At 44.9% G+C, this 22,443-nt stretch overlaps 1 protein-coding gene across 1 annotated transcript in view; it reads left to right on the forward strand.

Moving 5' to 3' along the window:
* The window catches only part of LOC142312713 (uncharacterized), a 103,675-nt gene that overhangs the window by 62,698 nt on the left and 18,534 nt on the right, over positions 1-22,443 (forward strand). Inside the window, exons 9-10 of the mRNA XM_075351701.1 lie at positions 11,330-11,452; positions 18,792-18,932. Of these exons, the coding sequence (XP_075207816.1) occupies positions 11,330-11,452; positions 18,792-18,932 (264 nt within the window). The remainder of the gene's footprint in view (positions 1-11,329; positions 11,453-18,791; positions 18,933-22,443) is intronic.

The following is a 22,443-nucleotide window of genomic DNA, read 5'->3' on the forward strand; positions in this document are numbered from 1 at the left end:
CTGCTGCAGGTACAATGTAGTTCGTCGTTCCTGAGGCAGCTCACATCGCTCCGTGTGACACCGCAGGAACGATGAACCTCTCCTTACCTGCAGCCACCCGCAATGAGGAAGGAAGGAGGTGGGCAGGATGTTCGTCCCGCTCATCTACGCCCCTCCGCTTCTATTGGACGGCCGCTTAGTGACGTTGCTGTGACGCCGAACTAACCGCCCCCTTAGAAAGTAGGCGGTTTGCCGGTCACAGCGACGTCGCTAGGCAGGTAAGTAGTGTGACGGGTCCGCGCAATTTTGTGCGCCACAGGCAGCGATTTGCCCGTGAGGCACAAACGATGGGGGCGGGTACGCACACTAGCGAGATCGCAGCGTATAAAGCGGCCTTAAGGGACAGTACTAATGGGTGTGTGCGTGACTTGGAAAATAAGCAAAATTAAATTAATAGATAAACAAGGTAAAAACAACAGAAAAAAAGATGAAAAATACATGAAATGGAGTGCATAAACAATGTGCTAATGAGGATGATGATGTACCAATTAGAGGGGGAGGGATATGAGTGTATGACAATATTGAATAGAGGTGTGGGTAATGTGAGGGAGGAGAACCTGAGTAGTGGTTGACAGGTTGGAGATGAAAGAGTGAGTGTATGTGGGTTACTTTGGTGCACAACCCAATGTGCGCTATAATAACCTATATATCATTAGTTGCAGTTTTAGTCTCAAATTCATCAAAATGGAGCACACCATTCATCAATTGGGCGTAAAGTTAAAAATGGCGCCAAAAGTCACAAAAATTTGTATTGAAATACTGGCATACTCAAACATACATCAGTGAGTGGGTAGCACAGAGTTGCACCAAATTTTGCGACTTTTTAAAAAAACTGCCAATTAATGAATCAGACGAAAATATCTGGAATTACTAGACTCTGCCCACAAAGTGGAGAGCAAAAATAAAAAGGCAAGCACATATAAAAGACTTAAAGGTGCAAATAGAATAACAAAATGGGTACAAACCAAAAAGGCACAAAACTAGACAAGAGAACACTCAAAGACAACAATGAATCACGGATTTGTGCTCAGTCAGTCTACAGAAAGACTTACGGTATTTCTTCTCCTGTCACAGACAGGGAAGTGGAGTCAGAGTTGTGGGGTCAGAGTCGGTGTCCATTTTGGTGGAGTTTGTATAAAATGAAGCGACTCCTAAAATATATAATAATTTGAGTACAGCGGTTCAATGCAGAATGTGATGAATATTTTTTTCTTTGAAAGTTATGAAATGTCCTATAAATGTCTGTTCTATTCCTGATCAAAGAATCTAGGCTTTTAGCTGAGATGAGTCTGTGCTGCACTTCAGCTTCATGATATAAGTAGTGACGCTCCTCTTCTACAGAGAAGGGTAAAATCAGAGACCCAAAGAATGCTTGCAATCATCTCAGAACTGCTAGAAACTCTAGAGTGAAGTGGAAAACGTTCTGCAAGATTATGAACTCAAAAAAGAAGGTTCTTGCTTTGTAACAGACAATTCTTCAAACATGATAAGTACAATCAAACTGATGAATGAGAGTAATGAAGGTGAACGGCAGCTAGAAGAAAACATCAAATTCAGTATGTGTGAGATGGAGCCACAGTCCTGCTCCTGTAACTGAGGAACAAACAGACATTACTACAGAAGAACAGCAAAATGATACTTTAGAATAAAGGCCCATTTACACACAACGATATCGCTAACGAGATATCGTCGGGGTCACAGTGTTGGTGACGCACATTCGGCCTCGTTAGCGATATCATTGTGTGTGACACCTTTTTGCAATCAGTAACGATCACAAAAAGGTGTGAAATCGTTCGTCGTGTACACATCATTTTTAAAAAATCGTTCCTCGTTTGGAACGCAGGTTGTTTGTCGTTCCTGCAGCAGCACACATCGCTATGTGTGACACCGCAGGAACATCACCGTACCTGCGGCCGCCACCAATGAGGAAGGAAGGAGGTGGGCGGGATATTCCGCCCGCTCATCTCCACCCCTCCGCTTCTATTGGGCGGCCGCTTAGTGACGCCGCTGTGACGCCGAACAAACCTCCCCCTTAAAGGAGAGCGTGTTTGGCAGCCACAGCGACGTCGGTGAACAGGTAATTGCGTGTGATGCTGCCGTAGCGATATTGTTCGCTACGGCAACGATCACCCCGTGATACGCCACCGACATAGGCGGGTGCTATCGCTCGTGACATTGCTAGCGATGTCGCAGCATGTAAAGCCCACTTTAGATGATCTTGTTGAAGCTGATTCACAGCTTTCTCCTATTTATCACATGCGCTGTGTTGTGCACACGCTGCAGCTGGCAATAAGAGATAGTCTACAAGAGTGACATGCTGGAAATCTGATTGGCAAAGTGAGGAAATTGGTTATTGCTGCCAGAACCCCTAAAATTGATTCCATCTTAGAGACATGCTGGAAAAGGGGCAATTGCCGATCAAGCTACTCAGTGGGGCAGCACTCGTTTAATGAATGAGTGATTGCTTGAGCTAAAACCCTTTCTTGTAGACATGGCGAACTCTCAGGCAACACTACATGAACTGCAATGGACACAGATGACTGAATTGAAGGAATTGCTTCATCACCCATTTACAGTAACTAAAAAATTACAAGCTGAGAATTTAATGCTTGACATGTTCTTAAAGGAGTGGAAGAACTTACTGTTTTACCTGTCCCAAAGAGGTTTATTCGCAAGATGGCATTGCTGTTTCAAAGAAACGGAGAGAGACTGCTATTAGAAAATTAATAGCTTTGTATGTGGACCCAAGTCATCATATATTGCTGTATGATCAATAGTTTACTAAAGGAAAAGACGCTCTGACAGAGGTAGCAGTTAGGATAAGCGGCTACAAAATGGCCGAGAGAGCATGTGGATCCTGACAGTGCTACTGCTGCTGTATCTACAGCCTCATCAGATGACAAATTTAATTTTGAAAAGTATTTGGATGCCATTGAGCAGGCAAAGCGTTGCCGCAGGGAAAAATATTGCACTCTAATAGAAAACAGATTGACCAGAGATCAGCTAAATAATCACTTGCTCTCAAAGTAGAAGAGTTGAACCGTTCATCAAAACTGACTGTGCATGAGGCAATTCCTTTTATACCCTGAGATAATTGCAGATGTTGCCCATGTGGTTACGGCTTTGACACCAACCCGAGTTACTGTAGAGAGTATTTTCTCCAGCCTTAAAATGATTAGGTCAGATTTGAGGTCATCTATGAAGGAGGATCTGATGGAGGCAATTCTATTTCTTACAACAAATTCATAGACGGCACATACGTTTTTGTTGAAAACTTTTTTTTTCCACTTACTGCACAGTGTATTGCATATTTACAATTTATTAAATATTTTTATGTTCTAAATTTGTATCCAATAAATACTGTAGATTTTATGTTGTATCATAATGGTGATGGAAAGCCTGATGTTACCATTGTGCTACAGTAAATTTATCACTTAAACATGAGCCATGTATGAGCGAGTCGGAATCTGGGAAGATGAGGAGTCGGAGGTTTGGCTTACCAGCTCCACAGCCCTGGTCACAGCCCTTCTCCAACAGCCTCAATATGTGTGCTTATGAGCTCCTGTCACTCGAAGCAAACAATATTTTTTTTTACCGTAGCAGATATTAATAATTTACGGACCATTAACAGTTTCCTACGTTACAGAATTGCAATGTATCCGGAAAAATCGGCTGCCATACAGTGGCAAGTGGGCCAACAGCCCTGCCTCATTGAAAAACATTGGTCAATGTGCTCTCTATAAAGAATCGGATAGCACAAGTCTGATTTTTACGGTGGTGCGAACGAGCCCTAATACTGATTTATGACACAAAAGAGTAAACATCGTTTACGTTTTATTTCATAAATCAATAGTACACACGTAAATAAGAATCTTTGCAATATATCTTATCAAAGAAATCCACTTCTTTCTTATCTTGCATTGATGTTTCCCTCTCATTTCATGCATAAAGTCTGTATTCAGTCAAGACAGATTTCCCATTGATGTGGTAGCTTATGACAGTTGGTGCTCTTAGGAAGACCTAGAGGTGAATACAGACATTCTGCTGCAAGTTTACCTCAAAATTCAGTTACAGTTCTCCATAAACCTTTATGAGCACCAACCGTCATCTCCTGTCACCTATCTACACTGTGTGCTGAATTATTGTTAAATGAGTATTTTGATCACATGATACTTTTTATACATGTTGTCCTACTCCAAGCTGTATAGGCTTGAGAGCCAACTACCAATTAAGTAAATCAGGTGATGTGTATCTCTAATGCAGAGGGGTGTGGTGTAATGACATCACACCCTATATAAGGGGTGCTTAATTATTAGGCAACTTCCTTTCCTTTGGCAAAATGGGTCAGAAGAGAGATTTGACGGGCTCTGAAAAGTCCAAAATTGTGAGATGTCTTGCAGAGGGATGCAGCAGTCTTGAAATTGCCAAACCTTTGAAGAGTGATCACCGAACACTCAAGCGTTTCATGGCAAATAGCCAACAGGGTCGCAAGAAGTGTGTTGGGCAAAAAAAGGCGCAAAATAACTGCCCATGGATTGAGGAAAATCAAGCGTGAAGCTGCCAAGATGCCATTTGCCACCAGTTTGGCCATATTTCAGAGCTGCAACGTTACTGGAGTATCAAAAAGCACAAGGTGTGCCATACTCAGAGACATGGCCAAGGTAAGGAAGGCTGAAAAACGATCAACTTTGAACAAGAAACATAAGATAAAACGTCAAGACTGGACCAAGAAATATCTTAAGACTGATTTTTCAAAGGTTTTTTGGACTGATGAAATGAGAGTGACTCTTGATGGGCCAGATGGATGGGCCAGAGGCTGGATCAGTAAAGGGCAGAGAGCTCCACTCCGACTCAGATGCCAGCAAGGTGGAGGTGGGGTACTGGTATGGGCTGGTATTTTCAAAGATGAACTGGTGGGACCTTTTCGGGTTGAGGATGGAGTAAAGTTCAACTCCCAGATGTGCTGCCAGTTTCTGGAAGACAAATTCGTCAAACAGTGGTACAGGAAGAAGTCGGTATCGTTCAAGTACAACATGATTTTCATGCAGGACAATGCTCCATAACATGCATCCAACTACTCCAAAGCGTGACTGGCCAGTAAAGGTCTAAAAGATGAAAAAATAATGACATGGCCCCCTTGTTCACCTGATCTGAACCCCATGGAGAACCTGTGGCCCCTTATAAAATGTAAGATCTACAGGGAGGGAAAACAGTATACCTCTGGGAACAGTGTCTGGGCGGCTGTGGTGGCTGCTCCACGCAATATTGATCGTAAACAGATCAAGCAATGACAGAATCTATGGATGGTCGGCTGTTGAGTGTCATCATAAAGAAAGGTGGCTATATTGGTCACTCATTTTTTTGGGTTTTGTTTTTGCATGTCAGAAATGTTTATTTCTAAATTTTGTGCAGTTATATTGGTTTACCTGGTGAAAATAAACAAGTGAGATGGGAATATATTTGGTTTTCTTCGGCGCTCCATTGGGAGACCCAGACGATTGGGTGTATAGCTACTGCCTCCGGAGGCCACACAAAGCATTACACTAAAAAGTGTAAGGCCCCTCCCCTTCTGGCTATACACCCCCCGTGGGATCACGGGCTGCTCAGTTTTCAAGCTTTGTGCGAAGGAGGTCAGACACCCAGACAGGGGATTCTGGCGACCACACACCCGCTGTTAAGCGGGCGGTAAGCAGCACCTAGGTGCTGACCCCACTAGTGCCACAGTGTTGTTTTGTGTACATTTGTCTGTACCTATATATTGCACTGTACGGTCGCTTCTTGGCTTATACCCCTATATTGCTCTGAGGAGACAACAGCATGTCATCCGCAAAAAGCAAGGGTGCCAAGGCACAGGCTTTATATGCTGCCTGTACCGCATGTGGGGCTGATCTACCGGCAGGTTCCACTGACCCCCATTGTGTGCAATGTTCGGTCCCTGTGCCACTTCGTCAGCCGGAGTCTATGCTAGTAGTGGCCCAGGCAGAGACGCCTGTGAAACCTGCCCCGGTGACGGGGACAGAGTTTGCATTTTTTGCTGATAAGATGTCTGTGACTATGACAAAAATTCTAGAAACTTTGCAGTCCAGGCCGGTCACTCAGACTATGGGCACTGCTGATTCAATGTTCCCCGGTCCCCCTCAGTTGGAACTAATCCGTGCTCCAAGGGGGTCCCAGGCATCACAGGCTGAAGGCTCTGACTCGGACGACAGTCCCAGGCAGCCTAAGCGAGCTCGCTGGGAGAGACCCTCGGCGTCATCACGCTGGTCAGGGTCTCAGCGAGAGGATTCTCTGTATGATGAGACAGAGCTAGGTGATCAGGAGTCTAATCCTGAGACTGCTCTCAACCTGGATACCCCTGATGGTGACGCCATGGTGAATGATCTTATAGCGGCCATCAATAGACTGCTGGATATTTCTCCTCCAGCGGAGGAGGCAGCAGCACAGCAGGAGAAATTCCATTTCAGGTATCCCAAACGTAAATTGAGTACTTTTCTGGACCACGCTGACTTCAGAGAAGCAGTCCAGAAACACCATGCTTATCCAGATAAGCGTTTCTCCAAACGTCTTAAGGATACACGTTATCCCTTTCCCCCTGACGTGGTCAAACGCTGGACCCAGTGTCCAAAGGTGGACCCCCCAATCTCCAGGCTTGCGGCTAGATCCATAGTTGCAGTGGAAGATGGGGCTTCACTTAAAGATGCCAATGACAGACAGATGGACCTTTGGTTGAAATCTGTCTATGAAGCTATCGGCGCGTCGTTTGCTCCAGCATTCGCAGCCGTGTGGGCACTCCAAGCTATTTCAGCTGGTCTGGCGCAGGTGGACTCTGTCATACGTCCATCAGTGCCGCAAGTGGCGTCCTTGACCTCGCAAATGTCTGCGTTTGCGACTTACGCTATCAATGCGGTCTTGGACTCTACCAGCCGTACGTCAATGGCGTCCGCCAACTCTGTGGTTTTACGCAGAGCCTTATGGTTAAAGGAATGGAAAGCAGATTCTGCTTCCAAAAAATGCTTAACCAGTTTGCCATTATCTCAAGACAGACTGTTTGGGGAGCAATTGGCTGAAATCATTAAACAGTCCAAGGGTAAGGACTCTTCCTTACCCCAGCCCAGATCAAGCAAACCTCAACAGTGGAGGGGACAGTCGAGGTTTCGGTCCTTTCGAGGTTCGGGCAGGGCCCAATTCTCCTCGTCCAAAAGGACTCAGAAGGAGCAGAGGAGCTCAGATTCCTGGCGGACTCACTCACGCCCAAAGAAAGCAGCCGGAGGAACCGCTTCCAAGCCGGCTGCCTCATGACTTTCGGCCTCCTCTCTCCGCATCCTCGGTCGGTGGCAGGCTCTCCCGCTTTTGCGGCATTTGGCTGCCACAGGTCAAAGACCGGTGGGTAACAGACATTTTGTCTCACGGGTACCGGATAGAGTTCAGTTCTCTTCCTCCGCCTCGGTTCTTCAGAACTTCCCCACATCCCGACCGAGCCGATGCTCTTCTGCAGGCGGTGTGCTCTCTAAGGGCAGAAGGAGTGGTGATCCCTGTTCCTCTTCAGGAACGAGGTCAAGGTTTTTACTCCAATCTGTTTGTGGTGCCAAAAAAGGACGGCTCTTTCCGTCCTGTTCTGGACCTAAAACTGCTCAACAAGCACGTGAAAACCAGGCGGTTCCGGATGGAATCTCTCCGCTCCGTCATTGCCTCAATGTCTCAAGGAGATTTCCTAGCATCAATAGACATCAAGGATGCTTATCTCCACGTGCCGATTGCTCCAGAGCACCAGCGTTTTCTACGCTTCGTTATAGGAGACGAACACCTTCAGTTCGTAGCCCTGCCATTTGGTCTGGCGACAGCCCCACGGGTTTTCACCAAGGTCATGGCAGCAGTGGTAGCAGTCTTGCACTCTCAGGGAGTGATCCCTTACTTGGACGATCTACTTGTCAAGGCACCCTCTCAAGAGGCATGCCAACACAGCCTGAACGTTGCGCTGGAGACTCTCCAGACTTTCGGGTGGATCATCAACTTTTCAAAGTCAAATCTGTCACCGACCCAATCACTAACATATCTTGGCATGGAGTTTCATACTCTCTCAGCGATAGTGAAGCTTCCGATGGACAAGCAGCGTTCACTACAGACAGGGGTGCACTCTCTCCTTCAAGGCCAGTCGCACCCCTTAAGACGCCTCATGCACTTCCTGGGGAAGATGGTGGCAGCAATGGAGGCAGTCCCGTTTGCGCAGTTTCATCTGCGCCCACTTCAATGGGACATTCTCCGCCAATGGGACGGGAAGTCGACGTCCTTAGACAGGAAAGTCTCCCTTTCCCAGACGGCCAAGGACTCTCTTCAATGGTGGCTTCTTCCCACCTCATTATCACAAGGAAGGTCCTTCCTACCCCCATCCTGGGCGGTGGTCACGACAGACGCGAGTCTGTCAGGGTGGGGAGCAGTTTTTCTCCACCACAGGGCTCAGGGTACGTGGACTCAGCAGGAGTCCACCCTTCAGATCAATGTTCTGGAAATCAGGGCAGTGTATCTTGCCCTACAAGCCTTCCAGCAGTGGCTGGAAGGAAAGCAGATCCGAATTCAGTCGGACAACTCCACAGCGGTGGCATACATCAACCACCAAGGCGGGACACGCAGTCGGCAAGCCTTCCAGGAAGTCCGGCGGATTCTGATGGGGGTGGAAGCCACGGCCTCCACCATATCCGCAGTTCACATCCCCGGCGTAGAAAACTGGGAAGCGGACTTCCTCAGTCGCCAGGGTATGGACGCAGGGGAATGGTCCCTTCACCCGGACGTGTTTCAGGAAATATGTCGCCGCTGGGGAAGGCCGGACGTCGACCTAATGGCGTCCCGGCACAACAACAAGGTCCCAACTTTCATGGCACGGTCTCGCGATCACAGAGCTCTGGCGGCAGACGCCTTAGTGCAAGATTGGTCGCAGTTCCAGCTGCCCTATGTGTTTCCCCCTCTGGCACTCTTGCCCAGAGTGCTACGCAAGATCAGGTCCGATTGCCGCCGCGTCCTGCTCGTCGCCCCAGACTGGCCGAGGAGGTCGTGGTATCCGGATCTGTGGCATCTCACGGTCGGCCAACCGTGGGCGCTACCAGACCGGCCAGACTTACTGTCACAAGGGCCGTTTTTCCATCTGAATTCTATGGCCCTGAACCTGACTGTGTGGCCATTGAGTCCTGGATACTAGCATCTTCAGGATTATCTCAAGGGGTCGTGGCCACCATGAGACAGGCTAGGAAGCCCACGTCTGCTAAGATCTACCACAGAACGTGGAAGATTTTCTTATCCTGGTGCTCGGCACAGGGAGTGTCCCCCTGGCCATTTGCATTGCCTACTTTTCTTTCCTTCCTGCAATCTGGTTTGGAAAAAGGCTTATCGCTCGGCTCCCTTAAAGGGCAAGTCTCAGCGCTATCGGTATTTTTTCAAAAGCGGCTAGCACGACTTCCTCAGGTACGCACGTTCCTGCAGGGGGTTTGTCACATCGTCCCTCCGTACAAACGGCCGTTAGATCCATGGGATCTGAACAGGGTACTAGTTGCTCTCCAGAAGCCGCCCTTCGAGCCTCTGAGGGATGTTTCACTTTCTCGACTCTCACAGAAAGTGGCCTTTCTGGTAGCGGTCACGTCTCTTCGGAGGGTATCCGAGCTGGCAGCGCTGTCATCCAAAGCTCCCTTCCTGGTTTTTCACCAGGACAAGGTAGTGCTGCGCCCGATTCAGGAGTTTCTCCCTAAGGTGGTATCCTCTTTTCATCTCAATCAGGATATCTCCTTACCTTCCTTTTGTCCTCATCCAGTTCATCGGTATGAAAAGGATTTGCATTTGTTGGATCTCGTGAGAGCACTCAGAATCTACATTTCCCGCACGGCGCCCCTGCGCCGCTCGGATGCACTCTTTGTCCTTGTCGCTGGTAAGCGCAAAGGATCGCAGGCTTCCAAATCCACCCTGGCTCGATGGATCAAGGAACCAATTCTTGAAGCCTACCGTTCTGCTGGGCTTCCGGTTCCATCAGGGCTGAAGGCCCATTCTACCAGAGCCGTGGGTGTGTCCTGGGCATTACGACACCAGGCTACGGCTCAACAGGTGTGCCAGGCAGCTACCTGGTCGAGTCTGCATACTTTCACCAAACATTATCAGGTGCATACCTACGCTTCGGCGGACGCCAGCCTAGGTAGAAGAGTCCTGCAGGCGGCGGTTGCCTCCTCGTAGGGGAGGGCTGTTTTGCAGCTCTAACTTGAGGTATTAATTTACCCACCCAGGGACTGCTTTTGGACGTCCCAATCGTCTGGGTCTCCCAATGGAGCGCCGAAGAAGAAGGGAATTTTGTTACTTACCGTAAATTCCTTTTCTTCTAGCTCCAATTGGGAGACCCAGCACCCGCCCTGTTTCCTTCGGGATTTTTGTTTTTTTCGGGTACACATGTTGTTCATGTTGAACGGTTTCAGTTCTCCGATGTTACTTCGGATTGAATTTGTTTAAACCAGTTATTGGCTTTCCTCCTTCTTGCTTTAGCACTAAAACTGAGCAGCCCGTGATCCCACGGGGGGTGTATAGCCAGAAGGGGAGGGGCCTTACACTTTTTAGTGTAATGCTTTGTGTGGCCTCCGGAGGCAGTAGCTATACACCCAATCGTCTGGGTCTCCCAATTGGAGCTAGAAGAAAAGGAATTTACGGTAAGTAACAAAATTCCCTTCTTTATTAAGTTGCCTAATAATTCTGCACAGTAATAGTTACCTGCACAAAGAGATATCCTCCTAAGATAGCCAAATCTAAAAAAAAACCACTCCAAAAATATTAAGCTTTGATATTTATGAGTCTTTTGGGTTGATTGAGAACATAGTTGTTGATCAATAATAAAATAAATCCTTTAAAATACAACTTGCCTAATAATTCTGTACACAGTGTATTCACTCAAGACTGATTTTACTTGTGAATTGAGATTGATTAATCAGTCCAGAAGAAGCAGACTTCGTTGATAACTTATGTTACAGAATTTTTTTATTTTCAAGTGCATCATTGATTTATGGAAAAAAAAGTTAAAACAATGATTACTCTTCAAGTTTGGGTCATTAGGCGGTAACTTGTGAATATATTGCGTGCTTGTGAAATTTGCCTTCATGTGGTTATTTCTGCATTCTAGTGTAGGGAATTTATAGGCTGCAGCTTGCTTTATATTTATTGCCTGATATGCATTTTCTGATATAAATTTCAATGGGTAGTATTGTGTTATTCACATAGGATGAAAGTCTTGGTATTATTTCAGTTTTTCTCCTTTTTTCCTCTAGGTTCTTTAAAAAAAACCAAAACAATTATTTTCCTGATTTCCCTACTAAGGACGGAAATGAACAGTGAACAGATGACTGAGAGGATATTGAATCTCACCCTACGGCTAATCTACCTGCTGACCAGAGAGGTGAGGGATTCTAGAAAATATGTCATGTTTTGTGTCAGATAAATAAAAGATGGAGAAAATTCTCACAAAAAATGAAAACCTAGTGGTTGGGGAAGATCAGGGGACTTGATAGGATTCCTTTAACCCCATAGCGACGGCCTAACGTCTCAAGACGTCGGAAAAACAGGGTACTTATTCTGTTCCGACGTCTTGAGACGTCAGGCCGGAAAAACCCTGTAGCGCCCCCCAGTGACGAAAAATCTCGGGGGTTTCAGCTACCGGGGGAAGCTGAGACCCCCCAGATTATGAATCGGGGTGTTTTTTATGCACCCCGTTAATGCGATCGCCGGTATACACCGTATACCGGCGACAACATAAAAAAAAAATAAATGGCTGGTAAAATTTATTTATTTCTCATCTGACGTGATCAAACATGTCAGATGAGAAATAAATGTGAGCCCTTAGTGCCCCCAAAGCCCCCGGTACCGGAGAAATCCATCCAACCCCCCCCCCCTCCGGAAAATCCAAGATGGCGCCGACGCGCGCTGAAAACCCCCGCCGACGCCGCCTCTGCATTCATTTCCCTCCGATCTGAAATGATCAAACATTTCAGATCGGAGGGAAATGTCCCCCTCCTGACCCCTCCTCCGGTACACCGGAGCTCTTTGGTCCCTGGAGCCCCCTCCAGTTCTTCAGAGCCCCCCTCCGGAGCGTGCAAGATGGCGCCGACGCGCGCTGAAAACTGCCGCCGCCGGCTCTGCATTCATTTCCCTCTGATCTGAAATGATCAAACATTTCAGATCGGAGGGAAATGTCCTCCCCCTGACCCCTCCTCCAGTCCACCGGAGCCCTCTGGTCACCGGAGCCCCCTCCGGGTCTCCAGAGCCACCCCCCCTCCCCCGCATTCATTCTGCTCTTTCTGCCGCATGTGACACGTCACATGCGGCAGAAAGGTGTCCCCAGGTCCCCCCAGGTCCCACTAGGTCACCCCCCATCACCCCCCCCAGCCCCCCAGCCCCCGGTCATACGTTACCTGTCTGGTGATCCGTCCTGCGATCACGCCGCCTCCTTCTTGAATGCTGGCGGCGCATGCGCAGACAGCGGCTGTCAGCTGGATTCCTCCCCCGGTCCACAGTGGAGCAGCCTGTGCATCAGCGACGTCAGTCTTGCAGGGACGCTGACGTCGCTGATGCACAGGCTGCTCCACTGTGGACCGGGGGAGAGTGAGTGCAGTAATCAGCAGTCTCTCCATGTGAGGAGTGTGGTCCTCACATGGAGAGACTGCTGTTCCAGAAAATGGAGGGTACGTTCTGTGAGCGTGCCCCTCATATTCTGGAATGAGGTTACTGCAGGTCACTCTGCCCTAAGTTGGACCGGGGCAGTGTGAGTGCAGTATTCTCAGATTACTGCACCCACACTGCTCATGGAGAGCTTGCTCTTCCAGAAAATGGGGGATACGTTCCCTGAACGTGCCCCCCATATTCTAGAAGATCCAGAGCCGGCGTGGGACCTCCAAAATGGATTACAGCGACCGGAATTTCTTTATTTTCAATAAATTGGGGAAAGAGGAATGTTTCGGGGAGTGTTTTTTCAAATAAATTTTTTTTTTGTCTTTTTTTTTGTCTATTACTTACTGGGTTAGTGATGTTGGGTATCTGTTTAGATGCCGTGACATCACTAACCCCAGGGCTTGATGCCAGGTGACATTACAGCTGGTATCAACCCCGTATATTACCCCGTTTGCCACCGCACCAGGGCGCGGGATGAGCTGGGGCGAAGCGCCAGGATTGGCGCATCTAATGGATGCGCCACTTCTGGGGCGGCTGCAGCCTGCTATTTTTAGGCTGGGAAGAGTCCAATAACCATGGCTCTTCCCACCCTGAGAATACCAGACCCCAGCTGTCCGCTTCACCTTGGCTGGTGATCTAATTTGGGGGGGACCCCACGTTTTGTTTTTTTTTAAAAAAAAACCGCCTGGGGAGCCCTCCAAATTGATCACCAGACAAGGTGAAGCTGTCAGCTGTGGTTTGCAGGCTACAGTTGTCTGCTTTACCCTAGCTGGCTATCAAAAATGGGGGGGACCCCACGTCGTTTATTTTAATTATTATTTTTTTGGGGGGCTAAATACAAGGCTAGGCACCCTTTAGTGCCACATGAAAGGCACTAAAGGGCGCCAGCTTAGAATATGCAGGGGGTGGGACGTTATATATGTTTGACATCTATCCATTCATCCATTGTAGCATTTTAGGCTGTGCGCCCACAATCAGGATTTGCAGCGTTTTGGGCGCAGAGTGTTTTCCCTGCGTCCATAACGCTGCATTGTGCAGTAGAAGCACAGTGGAAGGATTTTTAGAAATCCCATGCCCAATGTGCTTGCCCAATGTGCTTCTTTTCTCCGCCACATAAACTGACCTGTGGCGCAGCTTCCCGAGCCTCAGCATGTCAATTTATGCTGCGGAGATGAGTGTTCTCTGCAGGTAGCATAGAGCTCCACAGCGGCCTGAACCCAAATCGTGGGCATGGGCAGCTGCGTTCTCCCGTGGATAACACTCACATCTCTGCAGGAGGCTGACACTGTGTACTAGACGCCGTGTCGCTGGATCATGGCCACATAGCCTAAAAGTGAGACATTGGTTGCTACAGCAACATTTTTGTGAAGTACCTGTGGATTCAAAATGCTTACTATACTCCTGAATAAAATCCAGTTTCCAAAATGGAGTCACTTGTGGGGGGTTTCTAATGTATAGGTACCCAAGGGGCCCTGCAAATGTGACATGGTGCCCGCAATTTATTTCAACTTTTCCAGAATTCAAATGGTGCTGCTTCCATTCCAAGCCCTCCCATTTATCCAAACAGAGGTTTTTGGCCACATGTGGGGTATCCCTGTGCTCATAAGACATTGGATAACAACCTGTTGGGTCCACGGTTTGTTGTTGTCTCTTGAAAAAGTGAGAAATTTGATGCTGAAGCAACATTTTTGTGAAAAAAATGAAAATTTTCAATATGGCAACCTAAGCTTATCAAATTCTGTGAAGTATTCGTGGATTCATACTGCTCACTATACACCTAGATAAAAGCCTTGAGGTGTCTTGTTTCCAGAATGGAGTCACTTGTGGGGGACCTCCACTGTTTAGGCACCTCAGGGGCTCTCCAAATGCAACCTGGCGTCCGCTATTGATTCCAGCCAATTTTGCAGTCAAATGGCACTCCTTCCCTTCCGAGCCCTGCCATGCGCCCAAACAGTTGATTTCCACCACATATAAGGTATCGCCAAACTCAGGAGAAATTGCACAATAAATGTTATGCTGAATTTTTTCCTTTTACTCTTGTAAAAAAAAAAGCTACCTGGTTGAAATAACAATTTTGTGGTAAAAATGTTTTTTTTGTTTTTCATGGCTCAACGTTATAAAATTCTGTGAAGCACCTGGGGGTTCAGGGTACTCGCCAAACATCTAGATAAATTCCTTGAGGGGCCTAGTTTCCAAAATGGGGTCACTTGTGCGGAGTTTCTGCTGTTTAGGTACCTTAGGGGACCTCCAAATGCGACATGGTGCCCGCAATCTTTTTCAGCCAAATTTCCTTTCCAAAATTCAAATATTGCTCCTTTCGTTCCAAGCCCTCCCATTTCTCCAAACAAAGGTTTCAGACCACATGTGAGGTATCACCGCGCTCATAAAAAAGTGGTTAACAAACCTTGAGGTCAAATTTTTGGAATTACCTCTTGAAAAAGTGAGAAAATTGATGCTAAATCAACATTTTTGAGAAAATGATTAAAATTTTCAATATGACAACGTAACGTTAACAAAATCTGTGAAGTACCTGTGGATCTAAAATGCTCACTATACCCCTAGATAGAAGCCTTGAGGGGTCTAGTTTCCAAAATGGTGTCACTTGTGAGGGGTTTCTTCTGTTTAGGTACCTTAGCGGACCTGTAAATGCAACATGGTGCCCGCAATCTATTTCAGCCAAATTTGCTTTCCAAAATTCAAATATTGCTCCTTCTGTTCCGAGCCCTCCCATTTGTCCAAACAGAGGTTTCTGACCACATGTGGGGTATCGGTGCACTCATAAGAAAGTGGGGAACAAGTTTTGGGGTCCATTTTGTTGTGTTAGTTCTTCTAAAAGTGAATAAATTTGGGTTAGAGCAACATTTTTAGGTAAAATTTAATTTTTGCTTTTTTTCATTCCACATTGCTTTTGTTCATGTGAAGCACCTGAAGGGTTAATAAACTTCTTGAATGTGGTTTTGAGTACTTTGGGGGGTGCAGTTTTTAGAATGGTGTCACTTTTGGGTATTTTCTGTCATCTAGGCCTATTGAAGTCACTTCAAATGTGATGTGGTCCCTAAAAAAATGGTTTTGTAAATTTTGATGTAAAAATGAGAAATCGCTGATAAACTTTGAACCCCTCTAACTTCCTAACAAAAAAAAATTTTGTTTCCAAAATTGTGCTGATGTAAAGTAGACAAGTGGGAAATGTTATTTATTAACTATTTTGTGTCACAGAAATCTCTGGTTTAACAGTATAAAAATTCAAAAGTTGAAAATTGCTAAATTTTCAAAATTTTTGCCAATATTCAATTTTTTTCTTCAATAAACGCAAAAAATATTGTCCTAAATTTGGTACTAACATGAAGTCCAATATGTGACGAAAAAACAATCTCAGAATCACCGGGATCCGTTGAAGCGTTCCAGAGTTATAACCTCATGAAGTGACACTGGTCAGAATTGCAAAATTTGGTCTGGTCATTAAGGTGAAAATTAGCTCTGTCACTAAAGGGTTAATTTTCTCCTTTTCCTTAAACCTATTTTGTCACATAATACAATTTCAGACTGAGAAATCTACAATGAAAGCTTGTCTGTGTCTCAGGTGCTGAGCCATGTACTCCTCCTCCTCCTCACTTTCTGCAGCAGAAGCCCCTGCTCAACGGGATCTGCAGAAGGATCAAACATCAAAAGCGCTCTACGATCATAGTTCAACCACTTACATGTTGTTTTCAGTTTCTGACAGTGGCATTTAAAGGGAATTTGTCAGCAGGTTTTTGCTACCTCATCTGAGAGCAGCATGATGTAGGCAAAGAGACTCTGAATCCAACAATGTATCACTTAGTCTGCTGAGTGCAGCTGTCCTGACACAATCAGAGTTTTTAAATTTAGCATATAGCAGACTGAGAGAGCTGTCCCCGCCCAAACTAGGCTCTCTACGTACAAAGTCTATAGACAGAGAGGTGCTAATCAGAAGATGAAGGGGCATGGTTGGACTAGTGTAGTCTGGGCAATGATAATCCCAAGTGATAAAACCTTCACTATAAGTAAACAACAGTACAGCAGGGCAATAAATGACACATCATTGAACTCTGTGTCAGCCTCTATCTCATGGTGTCTTCAGAGTACATAGCAAAAACCTGCTGACAGGTTCCCTTTAAGTAATCTCAGTGGAGTTGCAGTGAACCCATGGGATGTTATGGGATGGGATGAAGGCCCCTGTTGTTGCCATCTTGGTCACATCGTTTTCACTATATGTCTTGAAACATCTTACTGTGGTATATAGTACTATAATAATTCCTGTAAACGCACAAACGCAAGTCCCATAAGGGGACTGACAAATTAAGTAAGAATGAAAAAGAAAAAAGAATTCTCCTTTTCCCCCATTAAAAATCAAGAAACAGGATAAAGGAAGAAATAAACATAGTTGTTATTGCCACATCTGTAAATATCCATTTCTGTTTATTAAAATATGAAATTAAATAACCCCATGGATAAGTGGTGTAATAACAACAAGGAGAACTGCCAGCATTGTGGTGTTTTATCGAATAAGAAGCAATCAAATGATTTGTATCTACCGATCGTGACTTGGCCATGCCAAAAACAAGCTCCCACATAGCTTCATCAGTGGGAAAAAACGGTAACATGTCTCAGTACGTCCACACAAGCAAATTATGTATTTATTTTGTCTACTAGGTATCACGCTGTACTCTAAGATGTACAATAGCAGTACAGCGCAGTAATGTGGGACTGAGAGGATTCCTGACACTATCTGAGAAGGTAGTTAACTGGTAAACCACTAGGGGGCGTAAAAGTGGAGGAAACGTATGAGCAGAGAATTCCCTAGCAGAGGTAATACTAGTCAAGCCCACCAGATGGCAGTAGAATTGTCAGAAAGCCGTATCACAACATGAGCTCTTGTAAATACACAAGGGCAAAGTCTAAACGTAGTCAGAGGGAAGCAAATAGTCAGTAGCCGGGAAATCAGAGCCTAGAAGCGAGGGGGAGTGGGAAGACAAGACACAATTAAGGTAAACAGATAAGGAACGAACAGGGAGACAGCGGGAGAGACACTGATGGAAACAGACAACAGAGGAGGTTAACAGGTCAGGTGAACACGGAGGTCAGGAGGGGGCAGGGCAGACAACAGGTCACTCAAGAGCAGAACACAGCAGAGCCAGAAATATCACTGGCGAAGTCCAAGAGAAACAGTGCCCTAATAAAGCAGCCTGACCTCCAGAACGAGGCAGAAAGGATTAACCCCTAACGTGACTTGCATCAGAAGTGAAACTAAAAAAAGGCTCAGCTCCAGCTGAGCCAGGAGTCAATCATGACACTAAGTTTGGAATTTTATTTCACCACTTTAATGGTAAAAAAATATTAATACTCTACGGAAATTGCACACAACTCAGATAAGTAAAAATAGGATTTCTTTCCTGAGAATATCTGAAACCATATTTATCATATATATAATATGTACCAGGAAAGTGCAGAACGCAAAAAAGCGGCTACAGTAGAGGAGATCTATGGTAATAAATTACACCGCCATAAATATTCAAGGATTGCTGCAATAGTAGACATGAGCTATGTATAATATCTAGGATTATTCATGTGAGGAATGTCGCTAGGATAAATGTATCCAATTATACTTCATATGGCGAACAAATAAAAATCATCCACTGTATAAATGTCATAAATACCCAGAGCTCACAATAAGTACTGGCACCCTGGTGCAAGAGTCACACACATATATATGTTACCATCATATTATCATGAAGAATTATGTTACCAGGTAAATTGTACCACACAATGATCACCGTAAAATAGATAACCCCCCATAAAAACAAATCCAAACAAAACGGCTATTTTTCACTATTTTCCTGTATATTGAATGGTTAAATAAATAGTACCATTCAAATCTACAACTCAGAATTACAACTTATGTCTGTTTGGATGCAAAAATGGAAACGTTATGGCTCTTGGAAGGAGAGAAAAAAAGAGACGCAAAAGCTGTGAAGATTGGGAAGGTGATAATACATTAAGAATAGGACGGGAAGGGTAAAAGAGATGAAATCAATGTCTTTCTCCTTGTACAGGATTACATATTAGTGAAGAAGGTAACTGATGAGGGTGACGCATATAGCAAAAGTCAAGATCACTCACTGATCAATGAGAGCAATGGTTATCAGGAGATCCTGGGACTCACCAAGGAGATCACTGAGCTGCTGACTGAGGAGGTGAGTACTACTGGGAATGATGACGGTAGGTTTCTGTGAAATTTGGTATTGAGAAACTGGCTGCACACTTCGCCTGCTCTAACCATAGACAACTTTGTTTAGTGACCGTTGCCGGAATTAGATCACACTGTTTTTACTGTACGAATTGGGTGGATCACGTCCTTTTTCTCCCCACTCTGCCTAATATGATAGCTCTCTCCATGTAAACTGATAGCCTTTATTCAGTGTTAATACTATGATTTTGCTAAAAATACAGTGGAGTCCGTGCACCTGTCGCTGAGTCCGATGCTCGCAGGCAGTAATCTGACATGTTACCTCTAAACTAAAATATGGTGGAAGGAATTTACTGGTTTAGGCTTGGCCCTTATGTCAGAAGTGTAACCAAATGATTTAATCTTTTTATTGTAGTATACGAGGGGCGATCCAAAAGTAATGATAATCAATAATAAACACAATGAATATATTAAAAAAAAATATATATTTTTCTACATAGTCTCCTAACAAGTCTATACATTTAGTCCATCTCTTTTCTAAACTTAGAATTCCCTTCGAAAAAAATTCTTGATCTTGACCCTCAAAAAAATCCCCAACAGCGGTTATCACGTCGCTATTGTCGTCAAATTTCTTGCCCCGGAGGTGTTCCTTGAGACGAGGAAAGAGAAAGAAGTCACTGGGGGCTAGATCTGGCGAATAGGGGGGTGTTCCACCAGTTCAAAGCCCGCTTCTTGAATGGTTGCCATGGCAACTGCAGCTTTGTGAGCCGGCGCGTTATCTTGGTGAAACAGTACTCCAGCCCACAGTTTGCCGCGCCTTTTCTCCTTGATAGCCTGCCGCAATCTTCTTATTTGTTCTGCGTAGTAGGAGCCCGTAATAGTGGCTCCTTTCTCCAAATAGTCCACCATAATAATTCCTTCAGCGTCCCAAAAAACAGACGCCATAACCTTCCCTGCTGAGCTTGACACTTTGAATTTCTTCGGCGTCGGTTCGTCGGCTCGTTTCCATGTCATCGATTGTTGTTTAGTTTCGGGATCAAAGTGGTGGATCCATGTCTCGTCCATGGTCAAAAAACGTGACAAAAAATTCTCCTTGTCTGCTTGAAACTTTTTGAGATTTGCTATTGAAATGTCAACTCGTTTCTTCTTTTGCTCGTCAGTTAACATTTTTGGCACCCAACACGCGGAGACCTTTCTCATATGCAATTCTTTTGCAAGGATTCTTTGAATACTGCCATATGAGATCCCTGTGACCTCAGCTACATGCCTCATAGTCACTCTTCGATCTGCCAATACTTCTTCAACTTTTTTCACGTTTTCTTCATAGAGGGACGTGGATGGGCGTCCTTCACGATGTTCATCTTCCGTCGATGTTCTTCCCAGCTTAAATTCCTTGGCCCAGCGTGCAACTGTGGAATATGGAGGAGAAGAGTCCCCCAATGTTTCCACCAAGTCGCAGTGTATGTCTTTGGTAGTCGTTTTTTTTTCAAGCAGAGGTATTTGATGACAGCTCTGAGCTCGTTTTTTCCATTTTGATGTTCACTCCTCGGCAGTTCATATTCAAATGAATGTAGCTCCCGGGAATCTGGACTAGTGGGTACCTAAGAGAGAAGAAAACATTTCATTTTAATTTCTGTGTGCAATAGAAATAACCGATTATCATTACTTTTGGATCGCCCCTCGTAAGACTTAAGCTTTTGCACTCATCACTGTAAATAACATTTGTCCCTATATTGCATCTGTATTATAAACAACCACTTTGAACATGTGTCCATGTTCAAAAAAGAAGTGACAATATAAATAGATTAAAAACAATGTTTTTATTGAAATATAAATTAAAATCATACAAGATATGCAATAAAAAACAGCAAGAAAAAGTGCAAGTTGATAAATACAGTACTAAGGGTCATGGACTAGATATCTCCTCCTTGATAAAGCAACAGGGCGAAACACGTGTCAGAGTGAGGGGCCGTGGACTATCTATTATACCACCTATACATCTGGGTAAATATATTGTCTTTAACATTTTGCCTTAGGAACTGCCATTTTGTGTTTGTATATACTTATGGTTGGGAGTATTGTATGTTGTAGGATGGCCACTTAAACTATTGCTTGAATTTTAATACGAACATCTAATTATTTATATGCTTATTTATTCTATGTATTTTGGTGGCTTCCTTATCTCCTCCCCCCAGCACATAGGTACTTTAAGTGCATTAGTTGTGAGAAAAATCTCCTTTTGAGACAATCTCTTCCGGATAGTATTTAGCTATATACATTTAGTATAGGTGGCAAATAATTTATAATAAAAGAAACCTCCATGAAATGGTTATATATGGAGTTTTCATTGTACAATTAAATATGATATCTAGTCCATGACCCTTAGTACTGTATTTATCAACTTGCACTTTTTCTTGCTGTTTTTTATTACATATCTTGTATGATTTTAATTTATATTTCAATAAAAACATTGTTTTTAATCTATTTATATTGTCACTTCTTTTTTGAACATGGACACATGTTCAAAGTGGTTGTTTACATTGCATTGAAGTGCTACTTTATTAAGGACTAAATGTTGAGAATGCATCTGTATTATGTGGAAATTGAAACATTGAGGCTGCATCAGTAGGGTAGGAAACGGACAATCTGGTGGGTGTATAGATCCTTCAGAATATAGATATCTTTTAGCAATCCAAAGAGTAGAGGTGAGAGCACTGCAAGATCTGGTGGACCACAGTTGTGCTGTCAAAGGGTGTTTGAGAAGTAGAAGCATATTATATTGGTCAATGTTTCCAGAGCTGTTTGGTCAGTGCCAATTTGTGTTCCAAAATATCCTTATTTCTCAGTCTTTGTATTCTCCCCTCACATCACCTGGGAACTCTGTTCCAACTCTTCAACCAAGATAAATTTCTGGCAAAATCTAAATGCTTCCAAGGTAGACCCTGAATTCCAAAACGCGTGGATGCTCGTCTCAACGCTATGACTTTTGGCATGCGCAAGGCTTGCGATCACACAGCATATGCCCAAAGTAACAGTGTTCACGATCACGAGTGGGATTTAGGATTCAGAGAAGAGAGGGCAAGGATGGCTCAGAGATGTCCGTCAGGCCTCTGTGGACGTGCGATCAGCAGACTGGGCAGGACTGGTCCGAACGCAGGGCACACCTTTTGACTATTCCTAGTCATTAGGCTATGTGACCAAGGTAAATTGATAAGCGGAGAATCGTTATATACTGTGAGCTTGTTCTGCCCAATGAAATTACATTTAAGTAGCTTTAAAAGGGCTGGCCATTACTTGGACTACTCCTGTTTCATTCCAGTGTTTCCCCTCCAACAAAATAACAACACCTACCCTCTCCTCCGATGTTGACACCTTTCCAGTGGTGTGAGCACTCACACTTCCTGAGCTCACTGGACTTTGTCACGCGATCCCCACAGCCAATCAGCGCTGGCTACGCTGTCCTCTCCTATGGACATAATCAGATATTCAGAAAAAGTGAAAGTGCCGCAACTCATTTC

The sequence above is a fragment of the Anomaloglossus baeobatrachus genome, chromosome 5, assembly GCF_048569485.1.
Source record: "Anomaloglossus baeobatrachus isolate aAnoBae1 chromosome 5, aAnoBae1.hap1, whole genome shotgun sequence".
In the NCBI taxonomy this organism is placed as follows: Eukaryota; Metazoa; Chordata; class Amphibia; order Anura; family Aromobatidae; genus Anomaloglossus; species Anomaloglossus baeobatrachus.